Genomic DNA, 25,247 nt, shown 5'->3' with positions numbered 1-25,247 from the left:
TCTCTCTCCGGGGCAGGGACCATATGCTGGCATACGGGCACGCGCCTCAGCCGGGATGGGGGGGCCGAGGCCGCACGGAAACTTAAGTAATGGGAGAAGTCGGGGCCAAGGCATGGCCAAGCACAAAGAGCGTGTTCTTTGGGCCGTTTTAAAAATTAAACAGAGTGGGGATGATTAACAGCAGTTGTGTGTAGAATATTATAATCTACATAAATATCAGATGATATTTTCTTCTTATTTCAATTGCGCTCAGACTCAGGGACAGCTTCTTCCCCAAAGCTGTGAACTTTCTTAACCAGTAAACTACCTCATACTGTGCAATATTCTCTATGCATAATGTGCAATATTCTCTATGCATAATGTGCAATATTCTCTATGCATAATGTGCAATATTCTCTATGCATAATGTGCAATATTCTCTATGCATAATGTGCAATATTCTTCCATCCAGTCAAGTGCAATGTTCTTTCACGTATTCATGTACATTATTATTCTCTCATTCACTCAATTTTTACAGTGTATATATATATTTATGTTTACTGTTTCCCATTTTGTTGTTTACAGTCTTGACTTGTTTACATAGTTTTTGCATGTGTGCACTTTTACAGAGCTGCTGCCTAATCTGAAACCTAAAGTGCAAATGATGAGCCTGCACAAACAAGTTTTTTACCCATGTTACTGAGTAATGTGATGTGACAATAAAGATTGATTGATTGATTGATTGATTGATTAATGTCATTGTACCAGTATAATGATAATAAAGGCTTTCTTCTTCTCATACAGGGTCACCATCAGACCAACTCACACAGGAACATGAAGGAAGCCGAGTGCATTCATCTCCCCAGAACATCAGTCCAAGTTCTTACCCTTTATTATTTATATTATGTATCGCAAACATTTTACAGTTAATACAATTAATGTATAACAATTCACACGGATATTGCATGTTTGGTTGTATACTTCTTTGAAACACAGTATAACTGTACTTAGTGCAAAAAATTAAAGCCATCAGTTCATTTCCTCCAGCAGCTGCACGGTCTCCCTCAGGTCCTCCACGACTGCATCCACATCTGCTTTGGTCGTCTCCCTGCCCACGCTCAACCTCAAGGCGTTAGCCGCCACATCCGACGGGATGCCGCAGTTCAGGAGGATGTGCGATGGCCTGGTGGAGAGAACAGTAAGGCACGGGGGAGTTACGCAACGGTAAACAAAGGATGGGTGGACTGAAGGATATGGGGGAAAACGCGGGACACGCCTACCTGTTTCCTCTGTCGGAGTGGCAGGCGGCGCCGATGCTGGCCAGCAGCTTCCTACAGTAGGACAATACCCTCCAGCCTAAAGCGGGAGAGCAATATTAATCAACTGAGTCTGAAAAACATTAGAGTAGAGTTAGGGGGACAGTGTTTAGAGCAGGGACTTGGAGCCAGAAATCAAAGGGTCATGACATCACCTTGAAACGCCGGGCCAAGGATGGACACGTTACACGTGTTTGGAAGGTTATCGGAGCCGGCGTAGTGGCTGTTGAAGCGGATCTTGTCTTTAAAGACACTCTGAGAAGGACAGCATGTATGGTGGTAGTGATTGTACGAGGAAATGTCGACAGAATCAATTCTGAATCTAAAGGAATGGCAAGTCTTCAAAAGCAACACTGTAAATGAACCACAACCCGACTAACTGATAAATGTGACATTTTAGCTCAAAGTCTGGGTTAATAGATGCAGACGTACCTGCAATTGTTCCTCCAGGTAAAGTTTGATACTTTGCATGTGGTTCTGATAATTGGACAGATTCAAAGTGACGAGCTCTGAAGCCTAACACACACACACACACGCACACACACACAAATGCACACATACAAAGAAAGTATAAAATCACAGGTGTGGTTTCTGCACCACTATAAATATAAATGCCTCGTAAAGTAGTAATAATGTCATCATTTGAGCCACAAACCTTTCCCAGGCCAGCAATCATTGGTGTGTTTTCAGTGCTATAATATCAAGAAAGAGAGAGAACAGGCCCTCATGTTGACAATGGACGATTTGTGATTTTTATACTTGTTTCATGCATGCTGTGTATGTAATGATATTTATTTGGGAGACACGTTGTCAAACATTACCCTGCTCTGAACCTCCTCTCCTGCCCCCCTCCGAACAGCATGGGATGCACTGGTGTTCTGGTCCCAGGGCCGTCCACGTACAAAGCCCCGATCCGAGGGGCATAGAACTACAAATGAGGCAAAATAAACTGGTCTTGTTAGTATTTCTGCCTCAGTGTTAGGAAACGTAAAGATATGCGACACCGCAGCTTCCTGACCTTGTGTCCGACTATGGTAAGGTAATCCACTCCCAGGTCCTGGACGTCCACCGGGATCTTTCCCAGGGCCTGGGCCGCGTCGGTGTGGAGCAGAATCCTCAGTCTGTCCCCCTGCTTGTTGAGAGATCTTATTCTCTTGCACATCTCCTGGATTGGCTGGGATGAGGCAGAGGTTTTGGCATACGGGAATCAGTTTTATAAGATTAAAAGAAAATTGAACTCACGACAGGAGAAGAAAAACAGATAAACACAGATGAGGCCGAGAGGTTTCCAAGTCTCTTTCTGCTCTTACCATGATGACTCCTGTCTCATTGTTGGCTAACATTACAGAGATGAGACAAGTGTTGGGACGCACGGCAGCAATAATATCTTCCACTTCTACACAAGCAGTCACTTTAGACACAGGCACAAACGTCACATCTGTGAAAGGGACAAGTCGAGAAATTGCGTAAGTGAAAGAATGTCACATAATTTGTTAAAGAAAGCCAATGACTTACTTGCTAAGTAAATAAATATGCTGGTTAAAAATGTGGTCTCTTACCGGCCTTGCCCTCCTTCTCTAAGTGCTCGGCTGTCATTCTGATGGAGTCGTGCTCCACATTGGAGGAGATGATGTGCGCTAGGCCAGTGCATCCGTTTTGGTCCCCTTCACCTTGCTCTGCAGCCTTGCAGTGTTTCCTGAAGTGCTCTACGGCAGTGTGCAGCACCAGGTTATTGGCCTAGGGGAAGATTTGTTCGATGTAAACTGCAGTTGTACGGTTCTTGCCTTTTTCTATATCAGAAAAGAGCAGTGATTACCTCTGTTCCACCGGACGTGAATATAATGTCCTCTGCTTTACCGCCTACCATTCTTGCAACATTCTGTCTGGACTGATTAATAATGGCTTTGGCCATGGCACCTGGAAAAATGTGTCATTTATATAAGGTACTGTTTAAATGTTGACATACGTCACATGTTGTAGATGAAAGGTCTAATAAATGTAATAAATTCCAATCATTCAGAATTTGTGAAAGTACCATTAAAGGAAACAGCCCTCTAATGCCCTTATTCCATTATACAGTTTTCGACTCAACTCTACTCGCCTCAACTGTACTCGGTCTTCGTAGTTTTCCATTATATTTCAGTACCAAGTCAATGTGGGCGGGGCCTTGTTCCGTGTTGCTCATCGAGCTCCCTCTGTCGTCAGCCATGAGGCACACAAACGTGCAGACCTCCTTGTTGCACTACGGAGTAAGTTTGCTTGCCATTTTTCACAGCACCAATGTTTAGTTGTGAAGTAAATATCGAGGTTGCTGCTACCAGGTTTTAACTATGGCAGGTGTGAAGGAGTTGGGAGATGTTACTCTCTGGCCAACCAGTGGCCTGCAACCTGGTCACCTTGCATTTTCAGCCCCGTTGGAGCCCCGGCCATGTTAATGCCATAAAAAGATGTACTAACCGGTACTATCACCCAGTAGAAAACCCTGAAAACCGAGTAGAGTCAAGCAGAGCAGAGCTGAGTATGTACTAGTGGATATTACCTATAAGTTGATTTAACAGGAATTCCAAGTAAAAACATAGGTTTCACAACATTTAGAAATAAAGTTTCCCACACCTTTTACATGGTTGCTACTGGGGTTTCCCCAGGCGTCCTGGAGAGCTTCAGTAACAGCCTGAATCACCTCCGGCTCCGGTGGGGTTGTAGCATTATAATCCATATAGATCCTGCATTACAAATGACAAATAACTGTCAAAAAGCTTCACATATTGGGCTGAGCTGTTACTAGACATTAGTAGAAGATCAATAAAAAACCACCTTACCTCTCTGGATTTATGTCAGGATAGTGATCAAGGGTGTGATCAGTGAAGGTGTGATGGTCCGTGAAGGTGTGATGGTCCGAAAAGACATGATGGTCACTGAAGTGGTGATGGTCATTGAAGGTGTGGTCACCCACTACTATTCTGATGTCGTCGGACTTATTCGCCATCCTACTCTAAAAGAAACGAGACAAGAGAAATTAGTAAACATACGCTTCCCACCTAATTAGTGGTGGTTGGTTTATGTATATTTACATATACATATGTGTGTGTGTATATATATATATATATATATATATATATATATATATATATATATATATATATATATATATATATATATATAGTGGATACATATACTTTCTGAATGGTGTGGATGAAATTAGCATTGTTGTGCGTCATTGGATATCTTAATGTTGATGGTTTGCAGAGATACTGGGATTCCTGGGTAATAGGGGGAAGGGTTGGGGTAGTCATGAATTGTTTATGTTCTGTTTTGATTTTGCCATTTGTTTAGTTTTTCTGTCTGTCTTATTATTGTTGCTGTAGTTTTCTTTTGGTTATTGTTTTGTTTTATTTTTTATTTTTATTTCAATTTTTTTATAGCATATGAAAAAGAGAGAATGTCTGACTGTACTGCTTCCACTCTCTATGCCATTTATGACAGTACTATGATCATGTTACCATGAGATTCTTAATAAAAAATGGATAAATAAATAAATAAATAAATAAATAAATAAATATATATATATATATATATATATATATATATATATATATATATATATATATATATATATATATGGGTCAATGATTTTTTTTTCAATTCAAAAAAGGTTTAAATGGATAAAGAAATACCATATATATGACCTACCTGTCCCACATATGGACTCATTTGAATTTTAAGAAAAAATACTAATTATTAAATTGGGACTTTGTTTTTGTTTTAAGCATCAAAATGTCATGTGGTGCGACCGTCCGACCATGACTCTTGTTTTGAAAAAGTTTTTTGAAATCACTCTAAATTTATTTAAATCAATCTTCTGCCCTATCTGGCATGATTTCCAAAGTGTCTTGTAGTGTGTAAGATTGCAACACATTTGTATTTATAATTTCTTAATAATATGATTATGAAATTATGAAATATCATGTGGCTCGACCATAAAAAAAAACAACAATTTTTGTACAATACTGAAAACGTGTAAAAAAAGATGTCAAGATGTTAAGGAAATTCATTTATTTTACTATGAATCACGGTTGCGCCACATGACCTTTTTTAAGGCTAGTGCCAATTCATCTTGACCAAAAACTCTGAAATCACTTAATTTAAAATTTCTATATGAATTTATGTGTACACAACATTTTTAATGTTTGGCCTACTGCAATAGATATTCTTTTTTTTATTATTTTAAAATTGACCTGTTGAAAATCCTTATTCGTCGTTGACCCATATATATATATATATATATATATATATATATATATATATATATATATATATATATATATATATATATATGCACATAAAACTGCACATATGCACATAAATGCACATAAAACTACGTGCAGCAGATGTAATGTAAATGTTTATTGGGGTAGTCCAGTGTCTGCTAGTAATAAAGAAACCCCTCTTTGTTGATGAACCACGGGGTGTAAATTACATACAAGTGTTTAGGAGCTTTATAACACAATTACAGCGACATCCGCGGCATGTCTGTCTCCAGCAGGATCTCCAAAGTTCACCTGAACCAACAGCAGTCCCTAACCCTGACAGCAGTCCGCCAACACTACATGAGAAAGGTAATTTACTGAGCCGCAAAGCCCGTCCTGGTCCTATCAGCCCATTAAACAGTCATCCTAACAATAGCTGTGAGTGTCCGTGTGCCACGTGACCGCCCTGCCGCCCTGTGAGTACAATCTGTTTACTTTCTGTCCCGCCGCAGCTAACCCGCTAACGCTCTTTATACTCCCACTTTACATCTACCCTCCGCTCGTAACGCTATCCAGCTGTGCCAAATACACGCGCTTCTATAACATGTATGTTTTTTGAAAGTCTGGAGTTGGTGTCTGACCTGGTGCAGTTATATGAAGATGTCCTGAATAGTTTTACTGTTTGTCTGCCAGTCATTAGCCAGCCGGCTAGCTGTGGCAGCTCCGCATCTACTTCCCGCACCGCCACGTTTTAAAGGGGCAGTACACTCTTTACAGCGCGCTCCGCTCCGGCCCGCTCCGCCGCCCTGACGGGCGCGCTGGCCCTTTAAGAACATGGGCGTATTGTTGTTGTTAAGTTTGCGCAAGTTTGACAAGAGTGAATAGCGGAAATGTTTGGCCTGAAAGTTTTAAAATAATTAAATAAATGAAACAAACTCTATTATTCCGAATGTATCACATAGGACATGTATTTCTGAAACCTCTGTGCCACCCCCATCATCAAAAATAACATATAAAACCAATAACCAATAAAAAAAGTACGTATATCGTTTTATACAACAAATATACATAAATCAATAAATGTCCATCGTGTTGTAGCCGTTTCCTAATCACACACACACACACACACACGCACGCACGCACGCACACACACGCACGCACACGTATACATGACTGTGATTTTCTGTAATGCAATAACAAAAACAAAAATGTCATACATTCTGGATTCATTACAAATCAACTGAAATATTGCAAGCCTTTTATTATTTTAATATTGCTGATTATGGCTTACAGTTTAAGATTAAGATTCCCAGAATATTCAATTTTTTTTAGATAGGATATTTGAGTTTTCTTAAACTGTAAGCCATGATCAGCAATATTAAAATATTAAGAGGCTTGCAATATTTCAGTTTATTTGTAATGAATCCAGAATGTACGACATTTTTGTTTTTTTATTGCATTACAGAAAATAAAGAACTTTATCACAATATTCTAATTTTCTGAGACAGTCCTATATATTAACATACATATATATATATATATATATATATATATATATATATATATATATATATATATATATATATATATATATATATATTACAGATTTGCATAAATGATTTGCATAAACCAGCAATACCAATATGACTTTGTGCTCTCATCAAATGTGTCACTTAAAGTATAAGAATTTAAATTAACAAAGATGCTATGCAATAGCTTATATACTGCAGTATGAAAAAGTATATCAGCACTCTCTTCAGTTACATTGTACAGCGGATTATAATTAAAAGAGAAAAAGTCCAGTCTCTGTGTTGCATATTTTCCATGTTTATTTAATATATGACAATGTGTTTAGTGTACACAAACATCTGATGCTAAGCTCCAACACTCAGACACTGATTGAACTACTGCCCATTTATATATTTATAAACGGGTGTACACTTTATAATACAATGTTCACAGCACTCATGTTTATGTACAATGCAAATTTATTTGAAGAAGAAAGAAAATAAATGCATTGGTGCACAAAAAAAGAAGAAAAAAGTCAGATGTGGAAGCACAAAAAATGTAGATACTACTTCACAGGAGAATGATTAGAAAAAGTAGAGTTTGTGTGATGGCTGCCAGAGCATGATGTTGAGGGTAGATACGGATACAAGAGTGTAAGAGTGGCAGTACAGGAGCAGGAACCTAGAACTTTACTCCGTACGTGATGCAGTGCCAGGCTGGACCACTATGAGCCAGACAGTTTAATAAGATCAGACAGATGATTACAGGTGCGCTCCACAACCCCCACATGGTTCCCTGACAATCAACATAATCAGTAAGGAACCACATTGGGGATCTACGGTAGAAGACAAGTTAACACAATCATTTAAGCACAACGAGTCATTTCATATATTAATGTACATTCAGTGTGAACTTTTTGTGAGTGCAACAACAAAAACTTTGGTTGACTTAAATGTGATGCATATTAAAAGGCCCAATGAAACCAAAATAAAAAATGATGTCAGCATACACGTTTTCAGTTATTCAAATGAAATAACAAACATAATAGTATGAGACATTGTAATGTACAGTACAACAGAGTATTGACCCAATCATGACGCTATAATTGGCTAAAATGAACTAAAAATAAAAGTTCCTGCCAATAAGTCCTAATGAGACGGCCTGATCATCTTGTTGATCCATTCTTTGTTATACCAGAAAAGGGATTTTAATAAGTGCTTAATATTGATTTATTACAACCAGGTAGAGTCGTACACACATGTAGCGCTGTAAAATGATCAACATACAACAATATATTTCCACAACACACTTTTAACATATCAAGCACTGTATTGACTGAAGCAGACTGTTTTTTTTCTGTTTAATTCCCCACAAAGTTTACTTTGAAATTCGTATAGATGTAATTGTTAGAGATGATATCCGTGCATGCATGTGAGAAGCCATTACTGTCACTGAGGATGCTCTGCAGGCTGGTTGACCTGAGGCACGCTCATAAGTCACAGCAACTGCTTCTTTTTGAGATCCAAGATCCTTTTAAACGGCATGCAGATTAACATTTGAACCAAAGATCTTCTGAGGGGATTTAAACAACAACAGGATTACAGTTTTACATTTTGCACACTGTCAGCAGGGTTTATTGTTTTCATGCCAAGAGCCACATGCTCGTTGACGATCCTGAAGTATGTCTGAGGAGTCCCTTTTTGTAAACTTCGGACGTCCTCAGCTTTATGGAAATTGTTTGCCCTAATAAATCAATCAGTCCCATTAAATGAAACCTTTCGACTGAACATGCAGGTGATTATGATGACGATAAAGATGAGCAGGAAAGCGACGATATGGTCTGCGGACACTTCAATGTAAGTATTTTAGCAGCACGAAGGATGTCGTTTCAAAGCAGTTGATGTAGAGGCATACTGTGCAGTATGTTTGAAAAGATAGGCACTGCATTTAATCAATATACATATTCGTCAGAAAACCAGCTTCATACTGTATAGTGTACTTTGAAGAACCGTTTTTCCTTTCTGATTTAACAAGGATGGACAGACAACCGTAATACTCACCTACGAGTGTTTTGAACATGTTGCTTGGGTTAGTTGGGTAAAAGGTACTACTATCCTAATCTTAATGGGGAAAGTATTATTCAAGTAATCGTCAGCACAAAGAAACGGTCAAAAGTTATTTCAATGTTTCGAAAGCACTGTCAGCCTGGGGACAAGGTTTAATCATTCAAACCCGTTAAAGGACCCATTAAAAAGTGCCATGTGCAGAAATTGCACCGTACTACTACTTTAGAAATATAAATGTCTTTGTAAATAAATACATGCAGAAATAAATAATACAACTGTTAAAAATCTAAATATATCACATTTTAAAACAAGATGAAGGTAGACAATGGGATTAAATTGGGGAAATTAATGGAACAATGTTTGACTGCTAAACATGTAAATGTAGATACCCTTAGTGCTCCTACAAGTAGCTAAAATGACACAGATTTACCAGATGATGTTTACGATGACATGCCTCCTTTGCCATGCTGTGTGTTTTGAAGTTTCTACGAGGCTTCAGGAACAGGAGGGACATTTTTTTTCAGAGAGAAGAGACACAAAATGTTTTTTTTTTCTTTTTTTCTTTTTTCACGACGTATTTTGTGGCTGTACGTTGAAGGCAAACCTGTTTAAACACGGTATATATATCTATAAAGTAGAGCATAGAGTGGGATTTGTTTTTCTAGGTACTGATGTAAATGTAGCAATATGGTCCTTACTGGCAGCTTTAGATAAACATACATGTCACTGCACTTTTTTTTAGGGGAATAAATGTATAAGGCTTGATGTGTCACCGACAACAACTACAGTACATTATCATACAAATGCAATCCGAGATAAGAAACGTTTGCTACTTGCTCCACTTCCTTCCATTGGCCAGCTATAAATGATCTCCAGTACAGTACAGTGACAGCTTTCTGAGTCGTTTCTTCACACTGCAACAAAGGCCTCACTGAAAAGGGGCACTTTAGACAGCGAAAACACGAATGATGAACTGAGAATGAAGAGAGGAGAGACAGCTGTTGGTGACAGTGATGGTGGACACGAGGCTCAGCACAAGGTTAGCGATAGGGACGACGATCTATGTACATCTTTGCATTTTTTTCCTCTTTCCGTTACATCCTCATTTGTCCCACTCGTCTTCTTGATAGCTTTGACCTGAAAGGCAGAGAGACAAATCATTAAACATAATTTGTTTTGTTTCTTGCTGTGCCGGTTCTCCTGTCAGCACGACGGCATACCTGATAGTCCCAGCGAGGAGAGGATTAAACGCATACAGCCAGTCATGCATCTCTTTGTCATTGCCAGCTTGGAGCAATATTCCCCGGTGCTCCGTGCACACGGCAAACGTGTTGGGGGTCTGTTGAGGGAGCGTTTAAAGCTTGTTACGTGGTCATGTGAGGGAAGGAAAAGGGTTTTGGGAATACCGTATTTTCTGGACTATAAGCCGCACCTGCATATAAGCCGCTCTATTTAAAACAAATTTCTTTAAAAAGATATACAAGCCGCATCCGCTCTATTTAAAAAAAAGATATGCAACCTGCAGATATTTATGTTGTTAGATTAGATATTTACTACATGTACAGAACAATTTTGAACTGTAAATGATGTACATGTTTGTACCTAAATAGATCCTTTCCTAACATTGTCTTTTAACACGGCAGCAACTTTGCTGATTAAAACGGGACAGAACCAAGAGAAAATAACCAGTATTTATTTATCTGTTTTAAATCTGCTTCTACCTACTTCTATCTGCTAAAGAAGAAGTAGCGTATTCTTCTTAGCATTTATTTTGTCTTAGTTTTGATTCTAATTCCGGTTAGAGCGCCCCGAGCGGTGGAAGAAAAATCCACAGAATAGAATAACCTTTGTATAAGCTGCATGGTTGAAAACCTATGAAAAAAGTAGCGGCTTATAGTCCAGAAAATACGGTCGTTTTGGACGGATTACTAACCTTGAGCATTGCCTGCTGGTCCTCGCTGTACTCCACCTGGGCGGAGGAGAGGTTCAGGATGGCCCGCTCCACAGCGTCTCTTTCTGAGTTGTAGATGTAGACGTACGGTCGCCGCACAACAACAAAGCGCTTCACCCATCCATTGGTGTGCGGCTCCAAGAAGTGCAAGTAACCTTTCTTTGACACGATGGGACTGAAAGAAACAAAACGTTGAAATATTGTGGAATCAAGATGTGTGTCTTTGAAGAGCAAAGTGATGAAACTTTGGAGCGATAGCTTAAGACCAACCTGACTCTAATCTCCTGGATATCAGGGACAAACTTTACAGTCCGAGCTTTGGTGTCAGAGGTTCCATTAATGGACTTTGTGGCCTCTGCATCGGGTTGTGAGACATGACTGGGACTGACAGCATGAGAACGGGGTGTTGGGGGTCTGTAGCACAAAGAAAAGTGGGTTTCAGATAGGAATGGTCGATATTTTACCGTTCACGATATACCGTCAAAAAAATTCCCCACGGTAAGAATTTGTCATCTAGCAGTAAAAACGATAAATTCCCGTTGATGACGTTTTTGTGTAAAACTGATTTATGGTTCTGTGTTAAATCCACGCACAACGTACGGGAAGGAAGGAAGGAAGGAAGGAAGGAAGGAAGGAAGGAAGGAAGGAAGGAAGGAAGGAAGGAAGGAAGGAAGGAAGGAAGGAAGGAAGGAAGGAAGGAAGGAAGGAAGGAAGGAGGAATGAACGAAGGGAGAAAAGAAGGAAAGAAAGAAAGAAAGAAAGAAAGAAAGAAAGAAAGAAAGAAAGAAAGAAAGAAAGAAAGAAAGAAAGAAAGAAAGAAAGAAAGAAAGAAAGAAAGAAAGAAAGAAAGAAAGAAAGAAAGAAAGAAAGAAAGAAAGAAAGAAAGAAAGAAAGAAAGAAAGAAAGAAAGAAAGAAAGAAAGAAAGAAGGATCAATTCAATTTAATTGGTGTAGTTTAGTAGTATTTAGTATCTTTTAGAGCAGTGATTTGGGGGCTCCAAAGACTGAATGTGGTGATAGATTTATAGTTACAAAGATGGAGTTGAATGGGTATTTTTTTTATCGTCTTTTTTATCGTTATCGGGATAAATGCCAGAAATGATCGTGATACATTTTTTAGTCCATACCGCCCATCCCTAGTTTCAGTTCAAGCACCCTGCACCTTGCAGCATTTTATCACAAGTTTTGATCAAAATAAACACACTATTCATCGTTTATCCATTGTTACCATGGCCACAATGTTTATCCAGCAATGGTCTCGACACCAACCTGAGTTCAGTGTTACTATAGTAACCTTCAACCAGTGAAGGGCACGTTGAGGAGGGTGTGATCGTGTTCAGAGCAGACATGGAAGTGGAGTCTCTTAGAAGTGTGACAGACATCTCAGAGATCTGTAACACACACAAACACATGCTGGATCGACTGTGCAGAGCTGATGGAAAAAATGGCAGATTTTTATCTCAAACATATGCTTAAATTGGATTCTTTTAAAGCCCTACCTTGCTTTCACTGGCGCTGACACACACATGGGTGTATTCTCTGTTAAAGGAGTGAGTAAGCAGCCGCAAACACTGTGAGAAAGAAGGACAACTTGACATTTTACATCATAAAAAACGAAAAAATGCACACATAAAGACGGCCCCAGTTAAGCCTGCAGTGGTATTTTCATAGAGTGACGGCGGCTGACCTTGGCAGCGAGCTCCCTCTGCCTCTCAGTGGTGATTTGGGAGCTGCAGCCGGGCTCCGGCTCTGCCTCCGTGGCTGCAGGAGACTCGCTCTGCTCCTCCGCCACACAGGACTGGAGGGAGTCCTGGCCCATGAGCAGGGTGGACTCCAGCTTCTCTCTTAGTAACAGGTAATGTTTGGTCTTTTCCACCTGAGAATAATGAGGACAAGACGTATCTATCTTTAACAATAGTGTTGTTAGCTGATATTTAGAAAAAATGCCAGGAAATCACTTTTGCAAACATTCCTCTCTGTCAGCACAGAGATGTCTGTCTGCACTAAGCATCATATAATATGTCAAATCATCATTATTTTAATAGTATTTTAATTTTGAGGTTATCATTAGTCTTAAGAGCTGTTCACACTAAGAGATTATAATGATACTGAGGTGAACGTCCACAACTTAGTGGTTATGATCTGTAACAAAAAGCTTCACTCTCTCTTCAGCTGAATCTACATTCAAAAATGGACTTTTATTGCCTAATATTACAGTAGCTTAGCAGAAATGAGTGGGTTTCTGCCTAGACACGAGGATTCAAGACAATAAACCATTCTTTGTGTGAACTCTTATCCTTTAAAGATAAGTTTTAATCACATTTTTGTGTGAATCAATATCAGTATCTCAAAGGACGTTCTTAGGGTATCGACTGTTTGTTTTTTCATTCACACCTGAAACTGCTCTGAAAGTGAACCCAACCATACCGTTTGTTGTGCTGGTATAATTCTGTCGTTGACTCTGCCATTTGTTTAATTTGAAAGGATATTTACAACAGTCCTTCCATAAATATACTTACACTTCTTGAAGGGAACATCTAGTTACCGTATTTTAAGGCGCACCTTCAATGAATGACATATTTTAAAACTGTTTCCATATATAAGGCGCACTGCATTATAAGGCGCACTAAATATCTGGTAAAATACCGTACTATAGTGGCTGGGGATGAGTTACGTATCTACCTGATGGAGCTGCGCTACAGGAAATGCTACAAAATCCTACAGCAAATCCAAAAAAAGAAACAAAAAGAAAAGTACCGTTTGTCAAACTTTATTAACAAAATAAAAACCAGCTTTGCTCCGACTCGTCAAAGTCTCCATCATCCAAGTCGGCGTCGCTGCTGTTGTCTTGAACGTCTGTGACGATTTCTGACGTTTTTAGCGCCATAACTTCGGCGACACCAACTACATTACCCACAATCCCCCTGACTACAGTAACAGAAATTACCGTAATGATCATATATAAGGCGCACCGCCGGTTTTTGAGAAAATTAAAGGCTTTTAGGTGCGCCTTATAGTGCTGTAAATACGGTAATCTCTATTTCTATGCATCCTTGTCCATCAGATTTTGCTGTGAAATATGTAAGACGTTGTTATGTGGAGGACCAGGGTGTTCATGTACTACCCCCCCCCCAAAAAAAAAAAACAAAAACAACAAAGAAAACACAAAACTGTTTCTCTACAACAAGGATCACCGAGCTTTTAATGGCCTGCATTGTCTTTCTTCCGACAGAGAGAGAATAATTCCCCACTCATTTCTGGGATACAGTGCTTTCATGCAGCGATAGTATACTAGATAGTTAATATCTGGCCTCACGTCTTGGAGCAGGCTGAGTTTCTCCAGCTCCCACTGGTGGTCCAGGATGAGGCTGTCACTGCGAGGCCTCCAGCCGGCCAGGTTCTCCTCCCCCCGGACGTAGGCCACCGAGGTGTCCAGCACCCGCCGCCGTCTCCTCTGCATCCCTGGGGCGGGACAGGTCAAGTCAAGTCAGATTTATTCATATCGCACAATTCGTGCACAAAACAACTCAAAGTGCTTTACATAAAATCGTTCCAATAGGCCTCTTGAATTACAATCAACATCATACAGAACACAATAAAAACATTAAGAATAAGATTAAAAAATAAAGTTAAAAATTAAAATAGAAATAAGAAATAAAAGCTAACAGTCGATAAAAAGTTTAGCAGCAGTTAAAAGCAGAAGTTAACATAAGGGTCTTTAGCTTAGTTTTAGGCAAAGTTGGGGCAGATCTAAGGTCTTCCGGGAGATTATTCCAGCTACATGTGGCATAACAGCAGAAAGCGGCTTCGCCATGCTTTGTTTTGGTCCTACGAACAGTTAGCAGACCAGTCCCTGATGACCTAACTTTTCCACTAGTCTCGCTTCAGCCCGGCTCGGCTCGGCGCAGCTCGACGCGGCTCCACCCGTGTGTTTTTGCACAGCCAGGTGAGAAGTGGGCGGGTTGGGGTGAAGCTGCTGTGACGTACTCGATTGCGCATTGCGATTGTGTTTGTGTCGGCGCTGATGAGAAATCAGCTGGAGCCGCGAGCGGCTGAGAGTAAAACAGCCCGTCTACATCGCTTTTTTAATTTTCTCGACAGCCACCAGGTTTATGAACATCTGCACCTCAGAGTTGGATCACCAAACAGACGTTTGTGCTGTATAATAAAATCGCTGCGAGTCGCCTCGCGCTGACTCCCGCTTCCTGATTCAAACGTTTGACGGCCCCGCCCCCCGACCAATCGGTGGCACGGAGGGTGGTGACCTCAGAAATAGTCCCTGCTCAGCCCCGTATAGAACCTACCTAGAATGGTTACAGAAAAAAGTATCGGCTTGGAGCGGCTCTACCCGTCTCAGCCCTAATGCAAAAGGGCAAAACGGGTAGAACCGAGGTGAAGCAAGACTAGTGCAAAAGGGCCAGAGGTCTAGGGGGTTCAGAGTGTAGAAGCAGTTCAGAGATGTACTTTGAGCCTGACCCGTTAAGAGATTTATACACTAGTAGCAGTATTTTAAAATCTATTCTATGACACACTGGTAGCCAATGCAGAGATTTAAGAACTGGTGTAATGTGTTCAGCTTTCTTGGTTCTTGTTAAAACTCTAGCAGCAGCATTCTGAATGAGCAGGTGCATGAGTAGCGTGGTAAAGGTGAGCCGAGTGCAGAAAGGTATTACGTTCTTGACTCTCACCTGGGCTCCCTGCATCAGCCAGGTGACTCAAGCTGACCTCATAAACCCCAGTCACACGGTTTCTGAAAAGGCACAAAAAAAAAGAAAAAGAGATAAATACATAATTTAATTTGAATATGCAACTGAACACTCGCAGAAATGATGCGGGCGCTCCTCGGTGCTTCCACAGTTAGAAGTTTCAGACTCACCCATCCGCAGCTCTTAGGCTTCCTGTACCAAAGAGGTTGCGGATTGAACGGGAAGCTGAGAGTTTAGTGTCTCGGGAGTAAAACACCATGCAGATATCTTTGGTTATGACTGCGGGCTGCGTGCAGTTCTCCATCTGCGTTTGATAAAAGAGGAGGGGATTTAAAACACACTTCCTCTCGAGAAACTCACATGTCACATCTGATACTGTAAGAGCTACTTCTGCCTCGTATGAATGCGAGTACTGTACCTCTAAGTAGGCCGAAAGGGTCAAGTAGATCTTCTCCCCGTATGGGGTGACTCGGTTTAGTAGCAGGGAGTTGTGCATGGAGCTGTCCCAGGCCGCTTCAAAGCGGTAGAAAGTCCTGAGGATGGTCCAGGAGACAGGGAGCCAACAAATTGCATCAGCATTCAAAATTGAACATGTTATTTTTCTCTAAATCCAGGCTAACATCTATTTATATAAACATGAGTTTATATAATAATTATTTAAGTTATGAAAACTTTTCATACAGATAGATGCACACTAGAATTTGACTAGTCTGACAAAATATGATTTCTAAACAACCATGATAATTGTCTAAAGGGATTTCCCGTTATGAATTCATTGTAGAAAGTATGTCTTTAATTGTCAATGAAATTAACAATAACGGTCTGTTTGCATGCAACAGGCTGAGATGATGATCAGCTTAGTATAAAACACCACAGGAAAGCAAAAGATGGCGGAGATGGTTGTGATTTACCTAACTGAGATGTTAGTACAGAAAAAAAGGAAGGGTAGGGATGAGAGAAAGAGAAAATGAGGGACAGGGCTGTGAAGTACCTATGGTCAACTCCCAAGGAAATGCTGTGAGAAAGAAGAAATCAGCAAAAGAATAGAAAGTGAGAGTCAAAGTATGCTGTGGTTTTGCACTTGTGTGGCCGGGATGGTGTTTGTCTTTTCAAGCTATTTCTCAGTAATATAAACAATACAGCTCACTCGTCAGGTATTAGGAAAAACATCCTGTGAATGGTGCTGATCTGGCAAACTGCTTGAACATGAAGAAGGTCAAACAACGCTGCACAACAACTCCCCGAGCGCAGCGGTGCTGCTTGTTGTTGCACCAGTGATTTACAGCGTGGATTAATCTACACAAATGTTCCTTGCGTCCCTCCAGAAGAAATAATCACACCCTGAAAACAGTTTTTATTCTGGCCTGCAGCCCTGAGAATCTACAAAAGATTATCCAAGACCCCGTAAAAGGAAACTGGTGGTTTTGTAAGCCATAAAAACACACTGGATGGGGCTGTTCATGAGGTTCAGATGTTTAACCCCCTGGTCCTGGACCGAGGTGACCTTGTGGGAAAGTGAACAACGTGCCACCAGGGGAGGCAGATCCAACACATGCACCGTGTCGGAGCGATGACGACTCCCTTCTGCGATGTATGTGAAGGTGTCACGGTTGCGGAGATGCTGCTTCTCTCGCGAGTATTTAGCACGTTCATTCTCACACACACTTCACACACACATACACACATCACACTCGCATGCACACGTTTTTTCCAAATAGTAGAAACCTGTTTGCTTACACTACGAGTTAGAAATTTCCTCTTCACACTACTCCAACATGTGCTTCTCTGCATTTTACTGCCTCCTAAAAACGTGGGAGCCAGCGGTGAAGTCACGCTGCTGGCCGGACATGTGAGGAACCGTTTGTTTCTGGTGTTTGGCAGAGGTTCACTGAGGTACAAGCAAAGGCTCCCAAATATTTGCAGCATTGCAGCAATTTGGGTAAAGTGCTACTTGTGAAGCAAGAGTTAACTGGATTACATTTAAATTAGAGTATTTAAATATTGTGCCAGAGCAGCAAATGTAAATAATATACTCTTTTCTCCAGTTAAAGTCAATAGTTAGGACCTTGTTTAAATATTCTGACTCTTAGGACTGACAACAAACGGCATAACGAAATACTTTTCATGAATTCAAAATATTATTTCAATGTCAAAGGCAACAAAAGGCAAAGAATAACTTCATTCAGATAAAATGGCACCAAAAGATGTTTCTTTTCTTTTCTTTTCTTTTCATTTTATGATTTTCTACCACCCCCTACTGGCAAATGTACAAATGAAGCTTCCTAATGATGAAACTACTCTGGCTCAGCCCTCGACATCAGATAATTACAGCCTTTTAAACGTAATCTGCACCTAAATTAGCACCTGTAATCAAGCAGGACAAAGACAGAGCAAAAACTTTGGAAATTACTGTAGCATTTGCTATTGGCCAAAGATTTACGGTGCTTTTTTTCCACATTTTCCAGGTCTATAAAGATCTTCCTGCAAACCGCTGAAGTGGAGACATTGAGTGGGACACTGGGCTCACGACACCTCCAGCAGAGACAAAGCCAAGGACAGCCCACATGAAGCGAAGCAGACCCATGCAGACCCCGTCCACCACCAAACCGTAGCCTACAGGAGCTCAAACAGACATCCAGCACAGCAAGAGACCCGGCCGGGGACATGCACAACTACAGCCCTCACTTCTCACGAGGAGGGGAGGGGAGGGGAGGGGGGAGACGACCCAGATAGGTACAGATGACAGAGTGGGTGAAGAGGCAATCAAGTCACAGAAGACTAACGACGGATGACAGGAGGTGCAGAAAAACAGAGAGATGAGGTGTTGCTCTAACTGAACAGTATGGAAAGAGAGGCAAATAATATACCTAGGCATGTCCGAATCAAGAAACTGTCTGCAAAAACAAAACAGAACAAAAAACAAACAAATGAAACAAAACACATTCTGTTAGTGGACTGGAGGGAGAAAAATGTTAGCATCCATATATACCTTGATGTTAGTTTCAGCATGAATTAACTGGGACAATACTGGACCAAGACCTGAAGTAGCTCAGCTCTTAAACTACTTCTTCTTGTCTTTAACTCGACAAACAATCGGGGCTGAAAATCCACGATTTCCACCATTACGGTCAAAACTAACCCAGTAGAAAGACTTGTTAGTGCTGTATGGATCACTCTGCTGCTTGGTGTTTGTTGCAAAAGGAAACCCAATAAACTCGGTAAATTAAGATTACGATTGTTGCTATACTTTTTGGAAAGTTGCTGGGAAAGATGAAAGATTATGTAATGAGCCCATAACAGAGGACATGATAGGTACACTTATTTTTTTTTTTAAACACAAATCATAATAATTATTGTCCTATCACAGTTGTGAGGGTTATTGGATGTGAGTTTATATTTTAAGCCAAACAAAAAACGGCTTGAATAAACTTTTACCGTGGAGCATAAAAAATACATTATTTAGTGGCTGTCTGCAGTAAAAATACAACAATAATACATAATATATAATATAATAATAATATATATTATAATATATAACAATACAAGAATGTGGTACTAAGGGAAATGCATGTACAAAAGCAAAACCATGGCTTTCATCTGTTACATAATCAATAGTTACTTTTAAATCATTTATAGAAGGACATTTATGTTTCAGTATGTTTGTAGTGAATTGTTTGGAGCTTTATGAGGACATTAAACTGGTTTATCTGTTAAAAATCTATATTCTATGAGCCTGTGATTCTTGAATATCACAAATAAATCAAGGGATGTCAATGGGGCGAACATGAAGTGTTAAATGTTTAATGAGTGACATATTCCCTTAAGATAAAGAAGACTGGCTTTAAATAGCATTTCTTATATACAGTTTACACGTGACTGTGAATTAGAAAGACATGTGTTTTATCTATCTTTATCTGTCTTTTCTATTTTAGAATTAGGCAATATAATGTTGCCTTGTTAAAAATTGTTTTTTTTTAAAAGTCTGCAGGGAGTCTATGAAGAGATTGCTGCAAACATCTATGCAGATGTTGCAGGTGAGCACCTGGGTCGACGTGAGCCGATGGAACAACATGACCGGAGGAGAAACACCGTGAGATGCAACATGTCGGTGCAATGATCACAACCAAACAACAGAACACGTTAAGGAGGGTCGGGCAGCCAGCATGGAGCCACCTACTACTGATGTGGCAGCTTTAGTTTTTAACAGATGTTTAAATAACTGAAGGGGAGTTTGATACAGGAGGTTTCTGGTACTCTGGATGTGACCTGCTGCAAATTAATAAAAACAAAAAATACAAAATACAGTCATGCAGATACAATAAGAAGAAAAAGACAAGCAGTGTTGGTTGAAGCCCACATGGAGCCCAACTTATCAGTGGCATCCCATAATAACTGTATAGAATAAAATTGTTTACTCATGTTCTAATTGACATTGACACCTTTTTTTTTTTTTTTTTTAAATAGATCTCTAAAACTGCAGGTAGTACAACGGTAAACTATACTAACAGATAACTGGAGATGAAGTGAATCATTATATTAACGCCAATACACAGAATGAAATGATCAACTAAATAAGAATGTCAGCATTTACATTTGTTCTGGAGAAGATGAATGAACACGTTTTTAAAAGCGTGACAAACTGCAGACTTTCTTCTTCAGGATAACAACAAAAACTTCATATCAACACCTCAAATGAAAAGAAATATTACATGAAGTTTGTAGCAAACAAGAAGCCCAACCACCAAGTTTAATAATCTAGCTCACGACTGCACTTCCACTGACTGGAACATTGACAAAAGAGGCAAAGAATAAAAACAATATAAAGTAAAAGATGACATTTCACTCCTTCTGTTGGTTGTTTTCGACACTGGGCACCTACTGGCTTTTAACTCTTAATCTCAGCGCTGATAAAGTTACATTATGAGGCTGAGTTCCGTATTAACGAGGGTAAATGTAGTTTCTGTAGATGCTGCTCCAGGCCGCTGGCTACATTGCTTACAGTAAAGACCAGCACTGAAGACACGAACAAAAGTGCTGAGCTGTTTTGTGACATTCAGGTTATGCGTCAGCGACCATGCTTTTTCTGGCTGCGTGCAGCTTGTACCACGTGCCGTGCGTGTGCATGTGCATGCCTTGGTGTAGAGCAGAAGCCGACCTCTGCAGATACAAAGCCAAGACTGACAATTTTAATTGTTGGTAGCATTAAAACCAGAGCCGCACAAAACAACAGTTTCAAAGTTCAGCCAGACTGTCACGGCCACCAAGTCAAGAAGATTAAAAATACCCCAGCACGGATATCTCCTCTGCAGACATTTGGCTGTTTCAAAGTGATGACTTTGCATTAAAAGTCGGTGCCAGTACGTACCTGTCATCCTGCAAGGGCTTGACAAACCCAGCAAACAAGATGTTGAGAGAGAGAATATTGGGGTCGATGATGGTCTCGTCAGATTCAGGGGTGTTGCGCAGACGCCCTGGAATGGGACAAATGTGTCACTGAGTGCAGCTCTTACTGATTTCCTACCAAGTGTTTGATTTGAGGGTTTGAAAGTTTGAAAACCAAACTTACCCACAACCAGCTCGCGGATATCCTTCCACTTAACGTCAGCTCCAGTTTCATGCACGATGGTAACTGTGATTCTCCTCTGGAGGCCCTGGAGAAGTGGAGTAAACAAGCATACAGCTATCTGGTTTTCTCTCATAAATCGCTGGGATTTTACTTATACAGGACTGTCCCAGAAAATTAGAATATTGTGATAAAGTTCTTTATTTTCTGTAATGCAATTACAAAAACAAAAATGTCATACATTCTGGATTCATTACAAATCAACTGAAATATTGCAAGCCTTTTATTATTTTAATATTGCTGATTATGGTTTACAGTTTAAGATTAAGATTCCCAGAATATTCAATTTTTTTGAGATAGGATATTTGAGTTTTCTTAAGCTGTAAGCCATGAACAGCAATATTAAAATAATAAAAGGCTTGCAATATTTCAGTTGATTTGTAATGAATCCAGAATGTATGACATTTTTGCATTACAGAAAATAAAGGACTTTATCACAATATTCTAATTTTCTGAGACAGTCCTGTATTTCTTTTTTTCAGAAGTTGTTCAGACCAACGTACCTGGTGCAGTAGGAATGTGCCATGACATGGCATGCCGAGTCTGTGGTCCACGACTGCAGGGATGTAGCTAGGATACAAGGATGGAAACACACCTCACTCATCTGGCCCACTCTTACAGCACCAGAGATTTTTCTGGTCCACACGTTTCAACAAATGGTTCTGCACTTAATGCTTTAGGTGAGGACACTGGGTACGTACTCTCCGTTGGCCTCGAGTTCACAGATCTCAAAGAACACCATGAGGTCATATTTGCAGTGGCGGGGTCCCGCTTGAGGACGGGTCATCGCCGTCAGCTTGGTAGCCGGTACTGTGTTGAACAGAGCGGGTTAAGCAGGAAATATCAGTGTTAATGAAGAGCAGGAAGGTTTCTAACAGCAGAAGGTGAGGAGAGCTAGCTATCTACCCTACAAGGAAAGAAAGAGGAATGAAAAAAGGAAATCCAGGGAAAGAAAGGAACCCGTGAGTATTGTAGAAGGAGATTCTTTCTTTCTAAAGCAACTTGCTGGCCCTCTTTTGAGGCCAAATGTGGCTGAATCTGCTTATGCAGCAACCTCAGAAAGGAACTCTTGCAAAAGGTTCATGTGCACACGCCTCTCACAAAGTATGAATATTTAACTGAAGAAATGTTTAGAGATATTACGATTAAACGCATTCTTCCAACTTCAGGAAGTTCCTCTAGTTTTGACAGTGAGCACTCAGAAAACACCCGCATGCATGCAGAACTGCAGCCGGAGCGCAACAGGAAATCCAGTGTGTAAGTATAATCTTAACAACGCATTTGTGTAAACTTCTGCAAAGAACAAATCATGCATACAAGTACACTACTGGTCAAAAGTTTTAAAACACCCCCATTTTTCCAGTTTATGAGTGAAATGTTTTAATTTTTTCACTGTACTCTGAAATGAAAGCACATAGCATCAACAGTTCACCTTAAAAAATGTATTTCTAAACTTTTGACTCCTCAAAGTAGCCAGCTTTGGCAGATAATAACAGAAAACACTCATTCTTTTGACAATAGAAATCAAATATTCTTCAGAAAGTTCTCCCCAGCTCTGCTCCCATAAACGTGCAACACTTGCACGTTGCTTTTCTTTCACTCTGCTGTCCAGTTCATCCCAAAGCAGCTAGACGGGGTCTAAGTCTGGAGACGGAGCTGATCACTTCATGTTTACAAGCTCACCATCTTGTCCTTTTATCCTACGGTGGATCTGAGTCATCATCTTGCTGTAGGATGACCCCTTACCTCTCTTTACCTCTCTTTCTCTTTTTTTTTTATTTCTGGACGTTCAACACTTAACTATTTCACGGTATTCACTGGACTTGAACAGCTTGAATTTCAATAACACAAAAATAGTAAAAGCTGGGGCATTCCAAAACCTTTGACCGGTCATGTATATTGTAAGAAATGTTATGTAGAACCAATATTCAAAAGCAGTTACATTACCGCCATGTGTACGGCTTATACTAGTATTTGAAAAAGGGTGTTTGTCTTCTCAAACTCTAACTCTGTCTACAGAAATGTGAATGATGTCGTAACCGTTTCCTTTTGACTTCTTTGGAACAAAGTTCAAGAGAAGCCCAAAGAGGGAACTGCAAGGAGAAGTCACCACGTAGGCCAACAGCAAACACACGGTGCACCAGAGTCAATCCACACAGAGAATCCTGACATAGGAAATATCTCTTTTTATATCAAATAACTGCATGCAATAATATTATTCTCTAGTTTAATTATGTTTTTTCTTCTTGTTTCGTTCCATCCACAAGATATGAGTATAAGTGTCACCTCTGTAGCTCGATGGGCTTCAATGTTTTATGTTTGGCAATACCTGCATGAATGGATGAATGCAAGAGCTAAAATGTGCAAAACCAGAGCAAGCTGTCTTCTTTGAAATTGTATTTATGAATAAAATTAAATGTGGTCTAAATGTCACTTGGTTTTGGGACCTGTTTTTTCACACTGAAGATAAACACTTGATATAAGAAAAGGTTTCCGGTTGCAGGATTCTCTTGGATGTGACAACGAAAACCAACCCGGTTTCTGAGCTTTAATAACCGAGCAGATAGCGAGGGGTGGAGCCGGCAGCTGAGCTCGCTCGTTTGCTTCCAGTAGGAAGGAAGCAGCCAAGCCAGCGGCGGACAGAGCATGGTCTGACAGCGAGTCCACAAGTGCCCCATTGAACACATCTGGGACCAGGTATCGGATTAGCTCCAGCGACTTCTCCCGATCCGGCGAGTCATCGCAATCCACTGCTCACACCCAACAACATGAAGCTGAGTTGACATGGCTTGCCAGCAAAAAGACAACGTATAAAAGGTGCAAAGGCAAATGCAGCATAAGTGAATCAACTCCAGCTAGGAGTTCCATACCTGGCTTGGACAGAGGCATCACTCGTGGAAACTGTCTTCTGCAAGGACGTAGCGGGCTGCAAGTAACAAAACACAACCGTGAATTCACTGTAAATAGTCTTAAACTGGTCACTTCATTCAAAGAGGAAATGGGCTACCTGATGACATCTTTACAGAGAGGAAGGAAAGGCTGTTTCTGGTAGTGACCAAACACCTCGAACACAATGGGCTGAGTCTTGATGTAGTCCACGAAGGACTTTGTAACGTCAACAGCAATCTACAAAAACAATACATTAGTGTTTGTGTACCAGACCTAAACAAAGCTAGTCAAAACCTTTTTCAGATATGTGTAGATCAGGGGCGTCAAACTCATTTTTCTTGGCGGGCCGGATTTGACCAATTTTTTTCACGCGGGCCGCATGCTCAAAATAACAAAAACGGTGCGAAATTTTTTTTTCCCAATTCTTTTTTTTTACTATTGTTATCTAATCCAATATCAGTTTAGTTAATTTTAAAAGGAAATATGAACTTTGTTTTGTAATTATGTAAAATATATTTCTTCAGGATCTTTTCTTGAAATTTCTCGTTTTTTTTTCAAATGATGTAGGATACTTGTAATATCATTTTACAAAGATAAACAGAAACAAGTATGTTTTTTTTATATTTTGCTTTTTTATAGGAAATTTAATTAAAAGCAAAATCTTTCTTATTACATCCGAGAGTGTTTCTTTGTGATTTAGAGATTTTTCCAGTATAATTAAGTGTATTTATTTTTAAAAATTGGAGCGGATATTTACGCCAGTGTGCCGAAAAAGTCAGCACTTCTCTTTTACCTGTTTTACTTTGTCACTATCCTCGTATTCAAAACTGAAATTCTCAGAATAAATATCTTCTATCATCTTTTTTAGCAGTGATATTTTTCCTGCAAAAATATATAATAGTAGTCAGTTAATAAAAATAAACGACCGTCTACAAAGAAATAAAATCGGCAAATGCATTCT

General features: G+C 40.0%; 2 protein-coding genes across 15 annotated transcripts in view; both read right to left on the bottom strand.

Annotated features, from left to right (window-relative positions):
• Positions 1–842: 842 nt before the first annotated feature.
• scly (selenocysteine lyase) lies at positions 843–6,308 on the bottom strand. Of its 2 annotated transcripts, none has more exons than XM_061737002.1 (13): positions 6,184–6,308; positions 4,115–4,282; positions 3,909–4,018; positions 3,112–3,212; positions 2,855–3,032; positions 2,606–2,733; positions 2,314–2,469; positions 2,117–2,223; positions 1,951–1,987; positions 1,728–1,811; positions 1,451–1,550; positions 1,260–1,335; positions 843–1,162 (listed from the first exon to the last, which is right to left on the bottom strand). In XM_061737002.1, exons 1-13 carry the CDS (start codon positions 6,237–6,239, stop codon positions 1,009–1,011), a joined length of 1,455 nt encoding a protein of 484 aa, XP_061592986.1. In that variant the 5' UTR covers positions 6,240–6,308; the 3' UTR covers positions 843–1,008. The 2 variants fall into 2 exon arrangements, with proteins under 2 accessions (XP_061592986.1, XP_061592987.1); XM_061737003.1 differs by having other exon boundaries at positions 4,115–4,287; positions 6,184–6,291.
• A 1,039-nt stretch (positions 6,309–7,347) lies between these two features.
• kif1aa (kinesin family member 1Aa) overlaps positions 7,348–25,247 on the bottom strand; it is a 51,739-nt gene continuing 33,839 nt past the window's right edge. For 4 of the 13 annotated variants that reach the window (XM_061737563.1, XM_061737565.1, XM_061737572.1 and 1 more), the window contains 18 exons: positions 24,405–24,523; positions 24,268–24,323; positions 22,099–22,207; positions 21,901–21,967; positions 21,341–21,425; positions 21,140–21,245; positions 18,642–18,668; positions 16,193–16,307; positions 15,945–16,078; positions 15,757–15,818; positions 14,385–14,530; positions 12,756–12,944; positions 12,568–12,639; positions 12,338–12,459; positions 11,339–11,482; positions 11,051–11,243; positions 10,338–10,456; positions 7,348–10,254 (listed from right to left, as the gene is read on the bottom strand). In XM_061737563.1, the coding sequence (XP_061593547.1) occupies positions 10,212–10,254; positions 10,338–10,456; positions 11,051–11,243; positions 11,339–11,482; positions 12,338–12,459; positions 12,568–12,639; positions 12,756–12,944; positions 14,385–14,530; positions 15,757–15,818; positions 15,945–16,078; positions 16,193–16,307; positions 18,642–18,668; positions 21,140–21,245; positions 21,341–21,425; positions 21,901–21,967; positions 22,099–22,207; positions 24,268–24,323; positions 24,405–24,523 (1,908 nt within the window). In that variant the 3' untranslated portion in view covers positions 7,348–10,211. Of the gene's footprint in view, positions 10,255–10,337; positions 10,457–11,050; positions 11,244–11,338; positions 11,483–12,337; positions 12,460–12,567; positions 12,640–12,755; positions 12,945–14,384; positions 14,531–15,756; positions 15,819–15,944; positions 16,079–16,192; positions 16,308–16,765; positions 16,790–18,641; positions 18,669–21,139; positions 21,246–21,340; positions 21,426–21,900; positions 21,968–22,098; positions 22,208–23,931; positions 24,148–24,267; positions 24,324–24,404; positions 24,524–25,247 lie in introns of all 13 variants that reach the window. The other 9 variants (XM_061737564.1, XM_061737566.1, XM_061737573.1 and 6 more) reach the window with 6 other exon arrangements.

The sequence above is a fragment of the Cololabis saira genome, chromosome 13 (assembly GCF_033807715.1).
Source record: "Cololabis saira isolate AMF1-May2022 chromosome 13, fColSai1.1, whole genome shotgun sequence".
Taxonomy (NCBI): domain Eukaryota; kingdom Metazoa; phylum Chordata; class Actinopteri; order Beloniformes; family Belonidae; genus Cololabis; species Cololabis saira.
This window is presented reverse-complemented; position numbering and strand designations above follow the sequence as displayed.

What these genes read in the sequence shown, in the direction of transcription:
- scly (XM_061737002.1), bottom strand. Translation starts at nt 6,239, where the DNA reads ATGACTGGCAGACAAACAGTAAAACTATTCAGGACATCTTCATATAAC. An exon ending in CCTGACATAAATCCAGAGAG is followed by an intron (nt 4,019 to 4,114) that starts GTAAGGTGGTTT and finishes TTTGTAATGCAG; the next exon opens with GATCTATATGGATTATAATG. An exon ending in TGATTGCTGGCCTGGGAAAG is followed by an intron (nt 1,812 to 1,950) that starts GTTTGTGGCTCA and finishes TGTGTGTGTTAG; the next exon opens with GCTTCAGAGCTCGTCACTTT.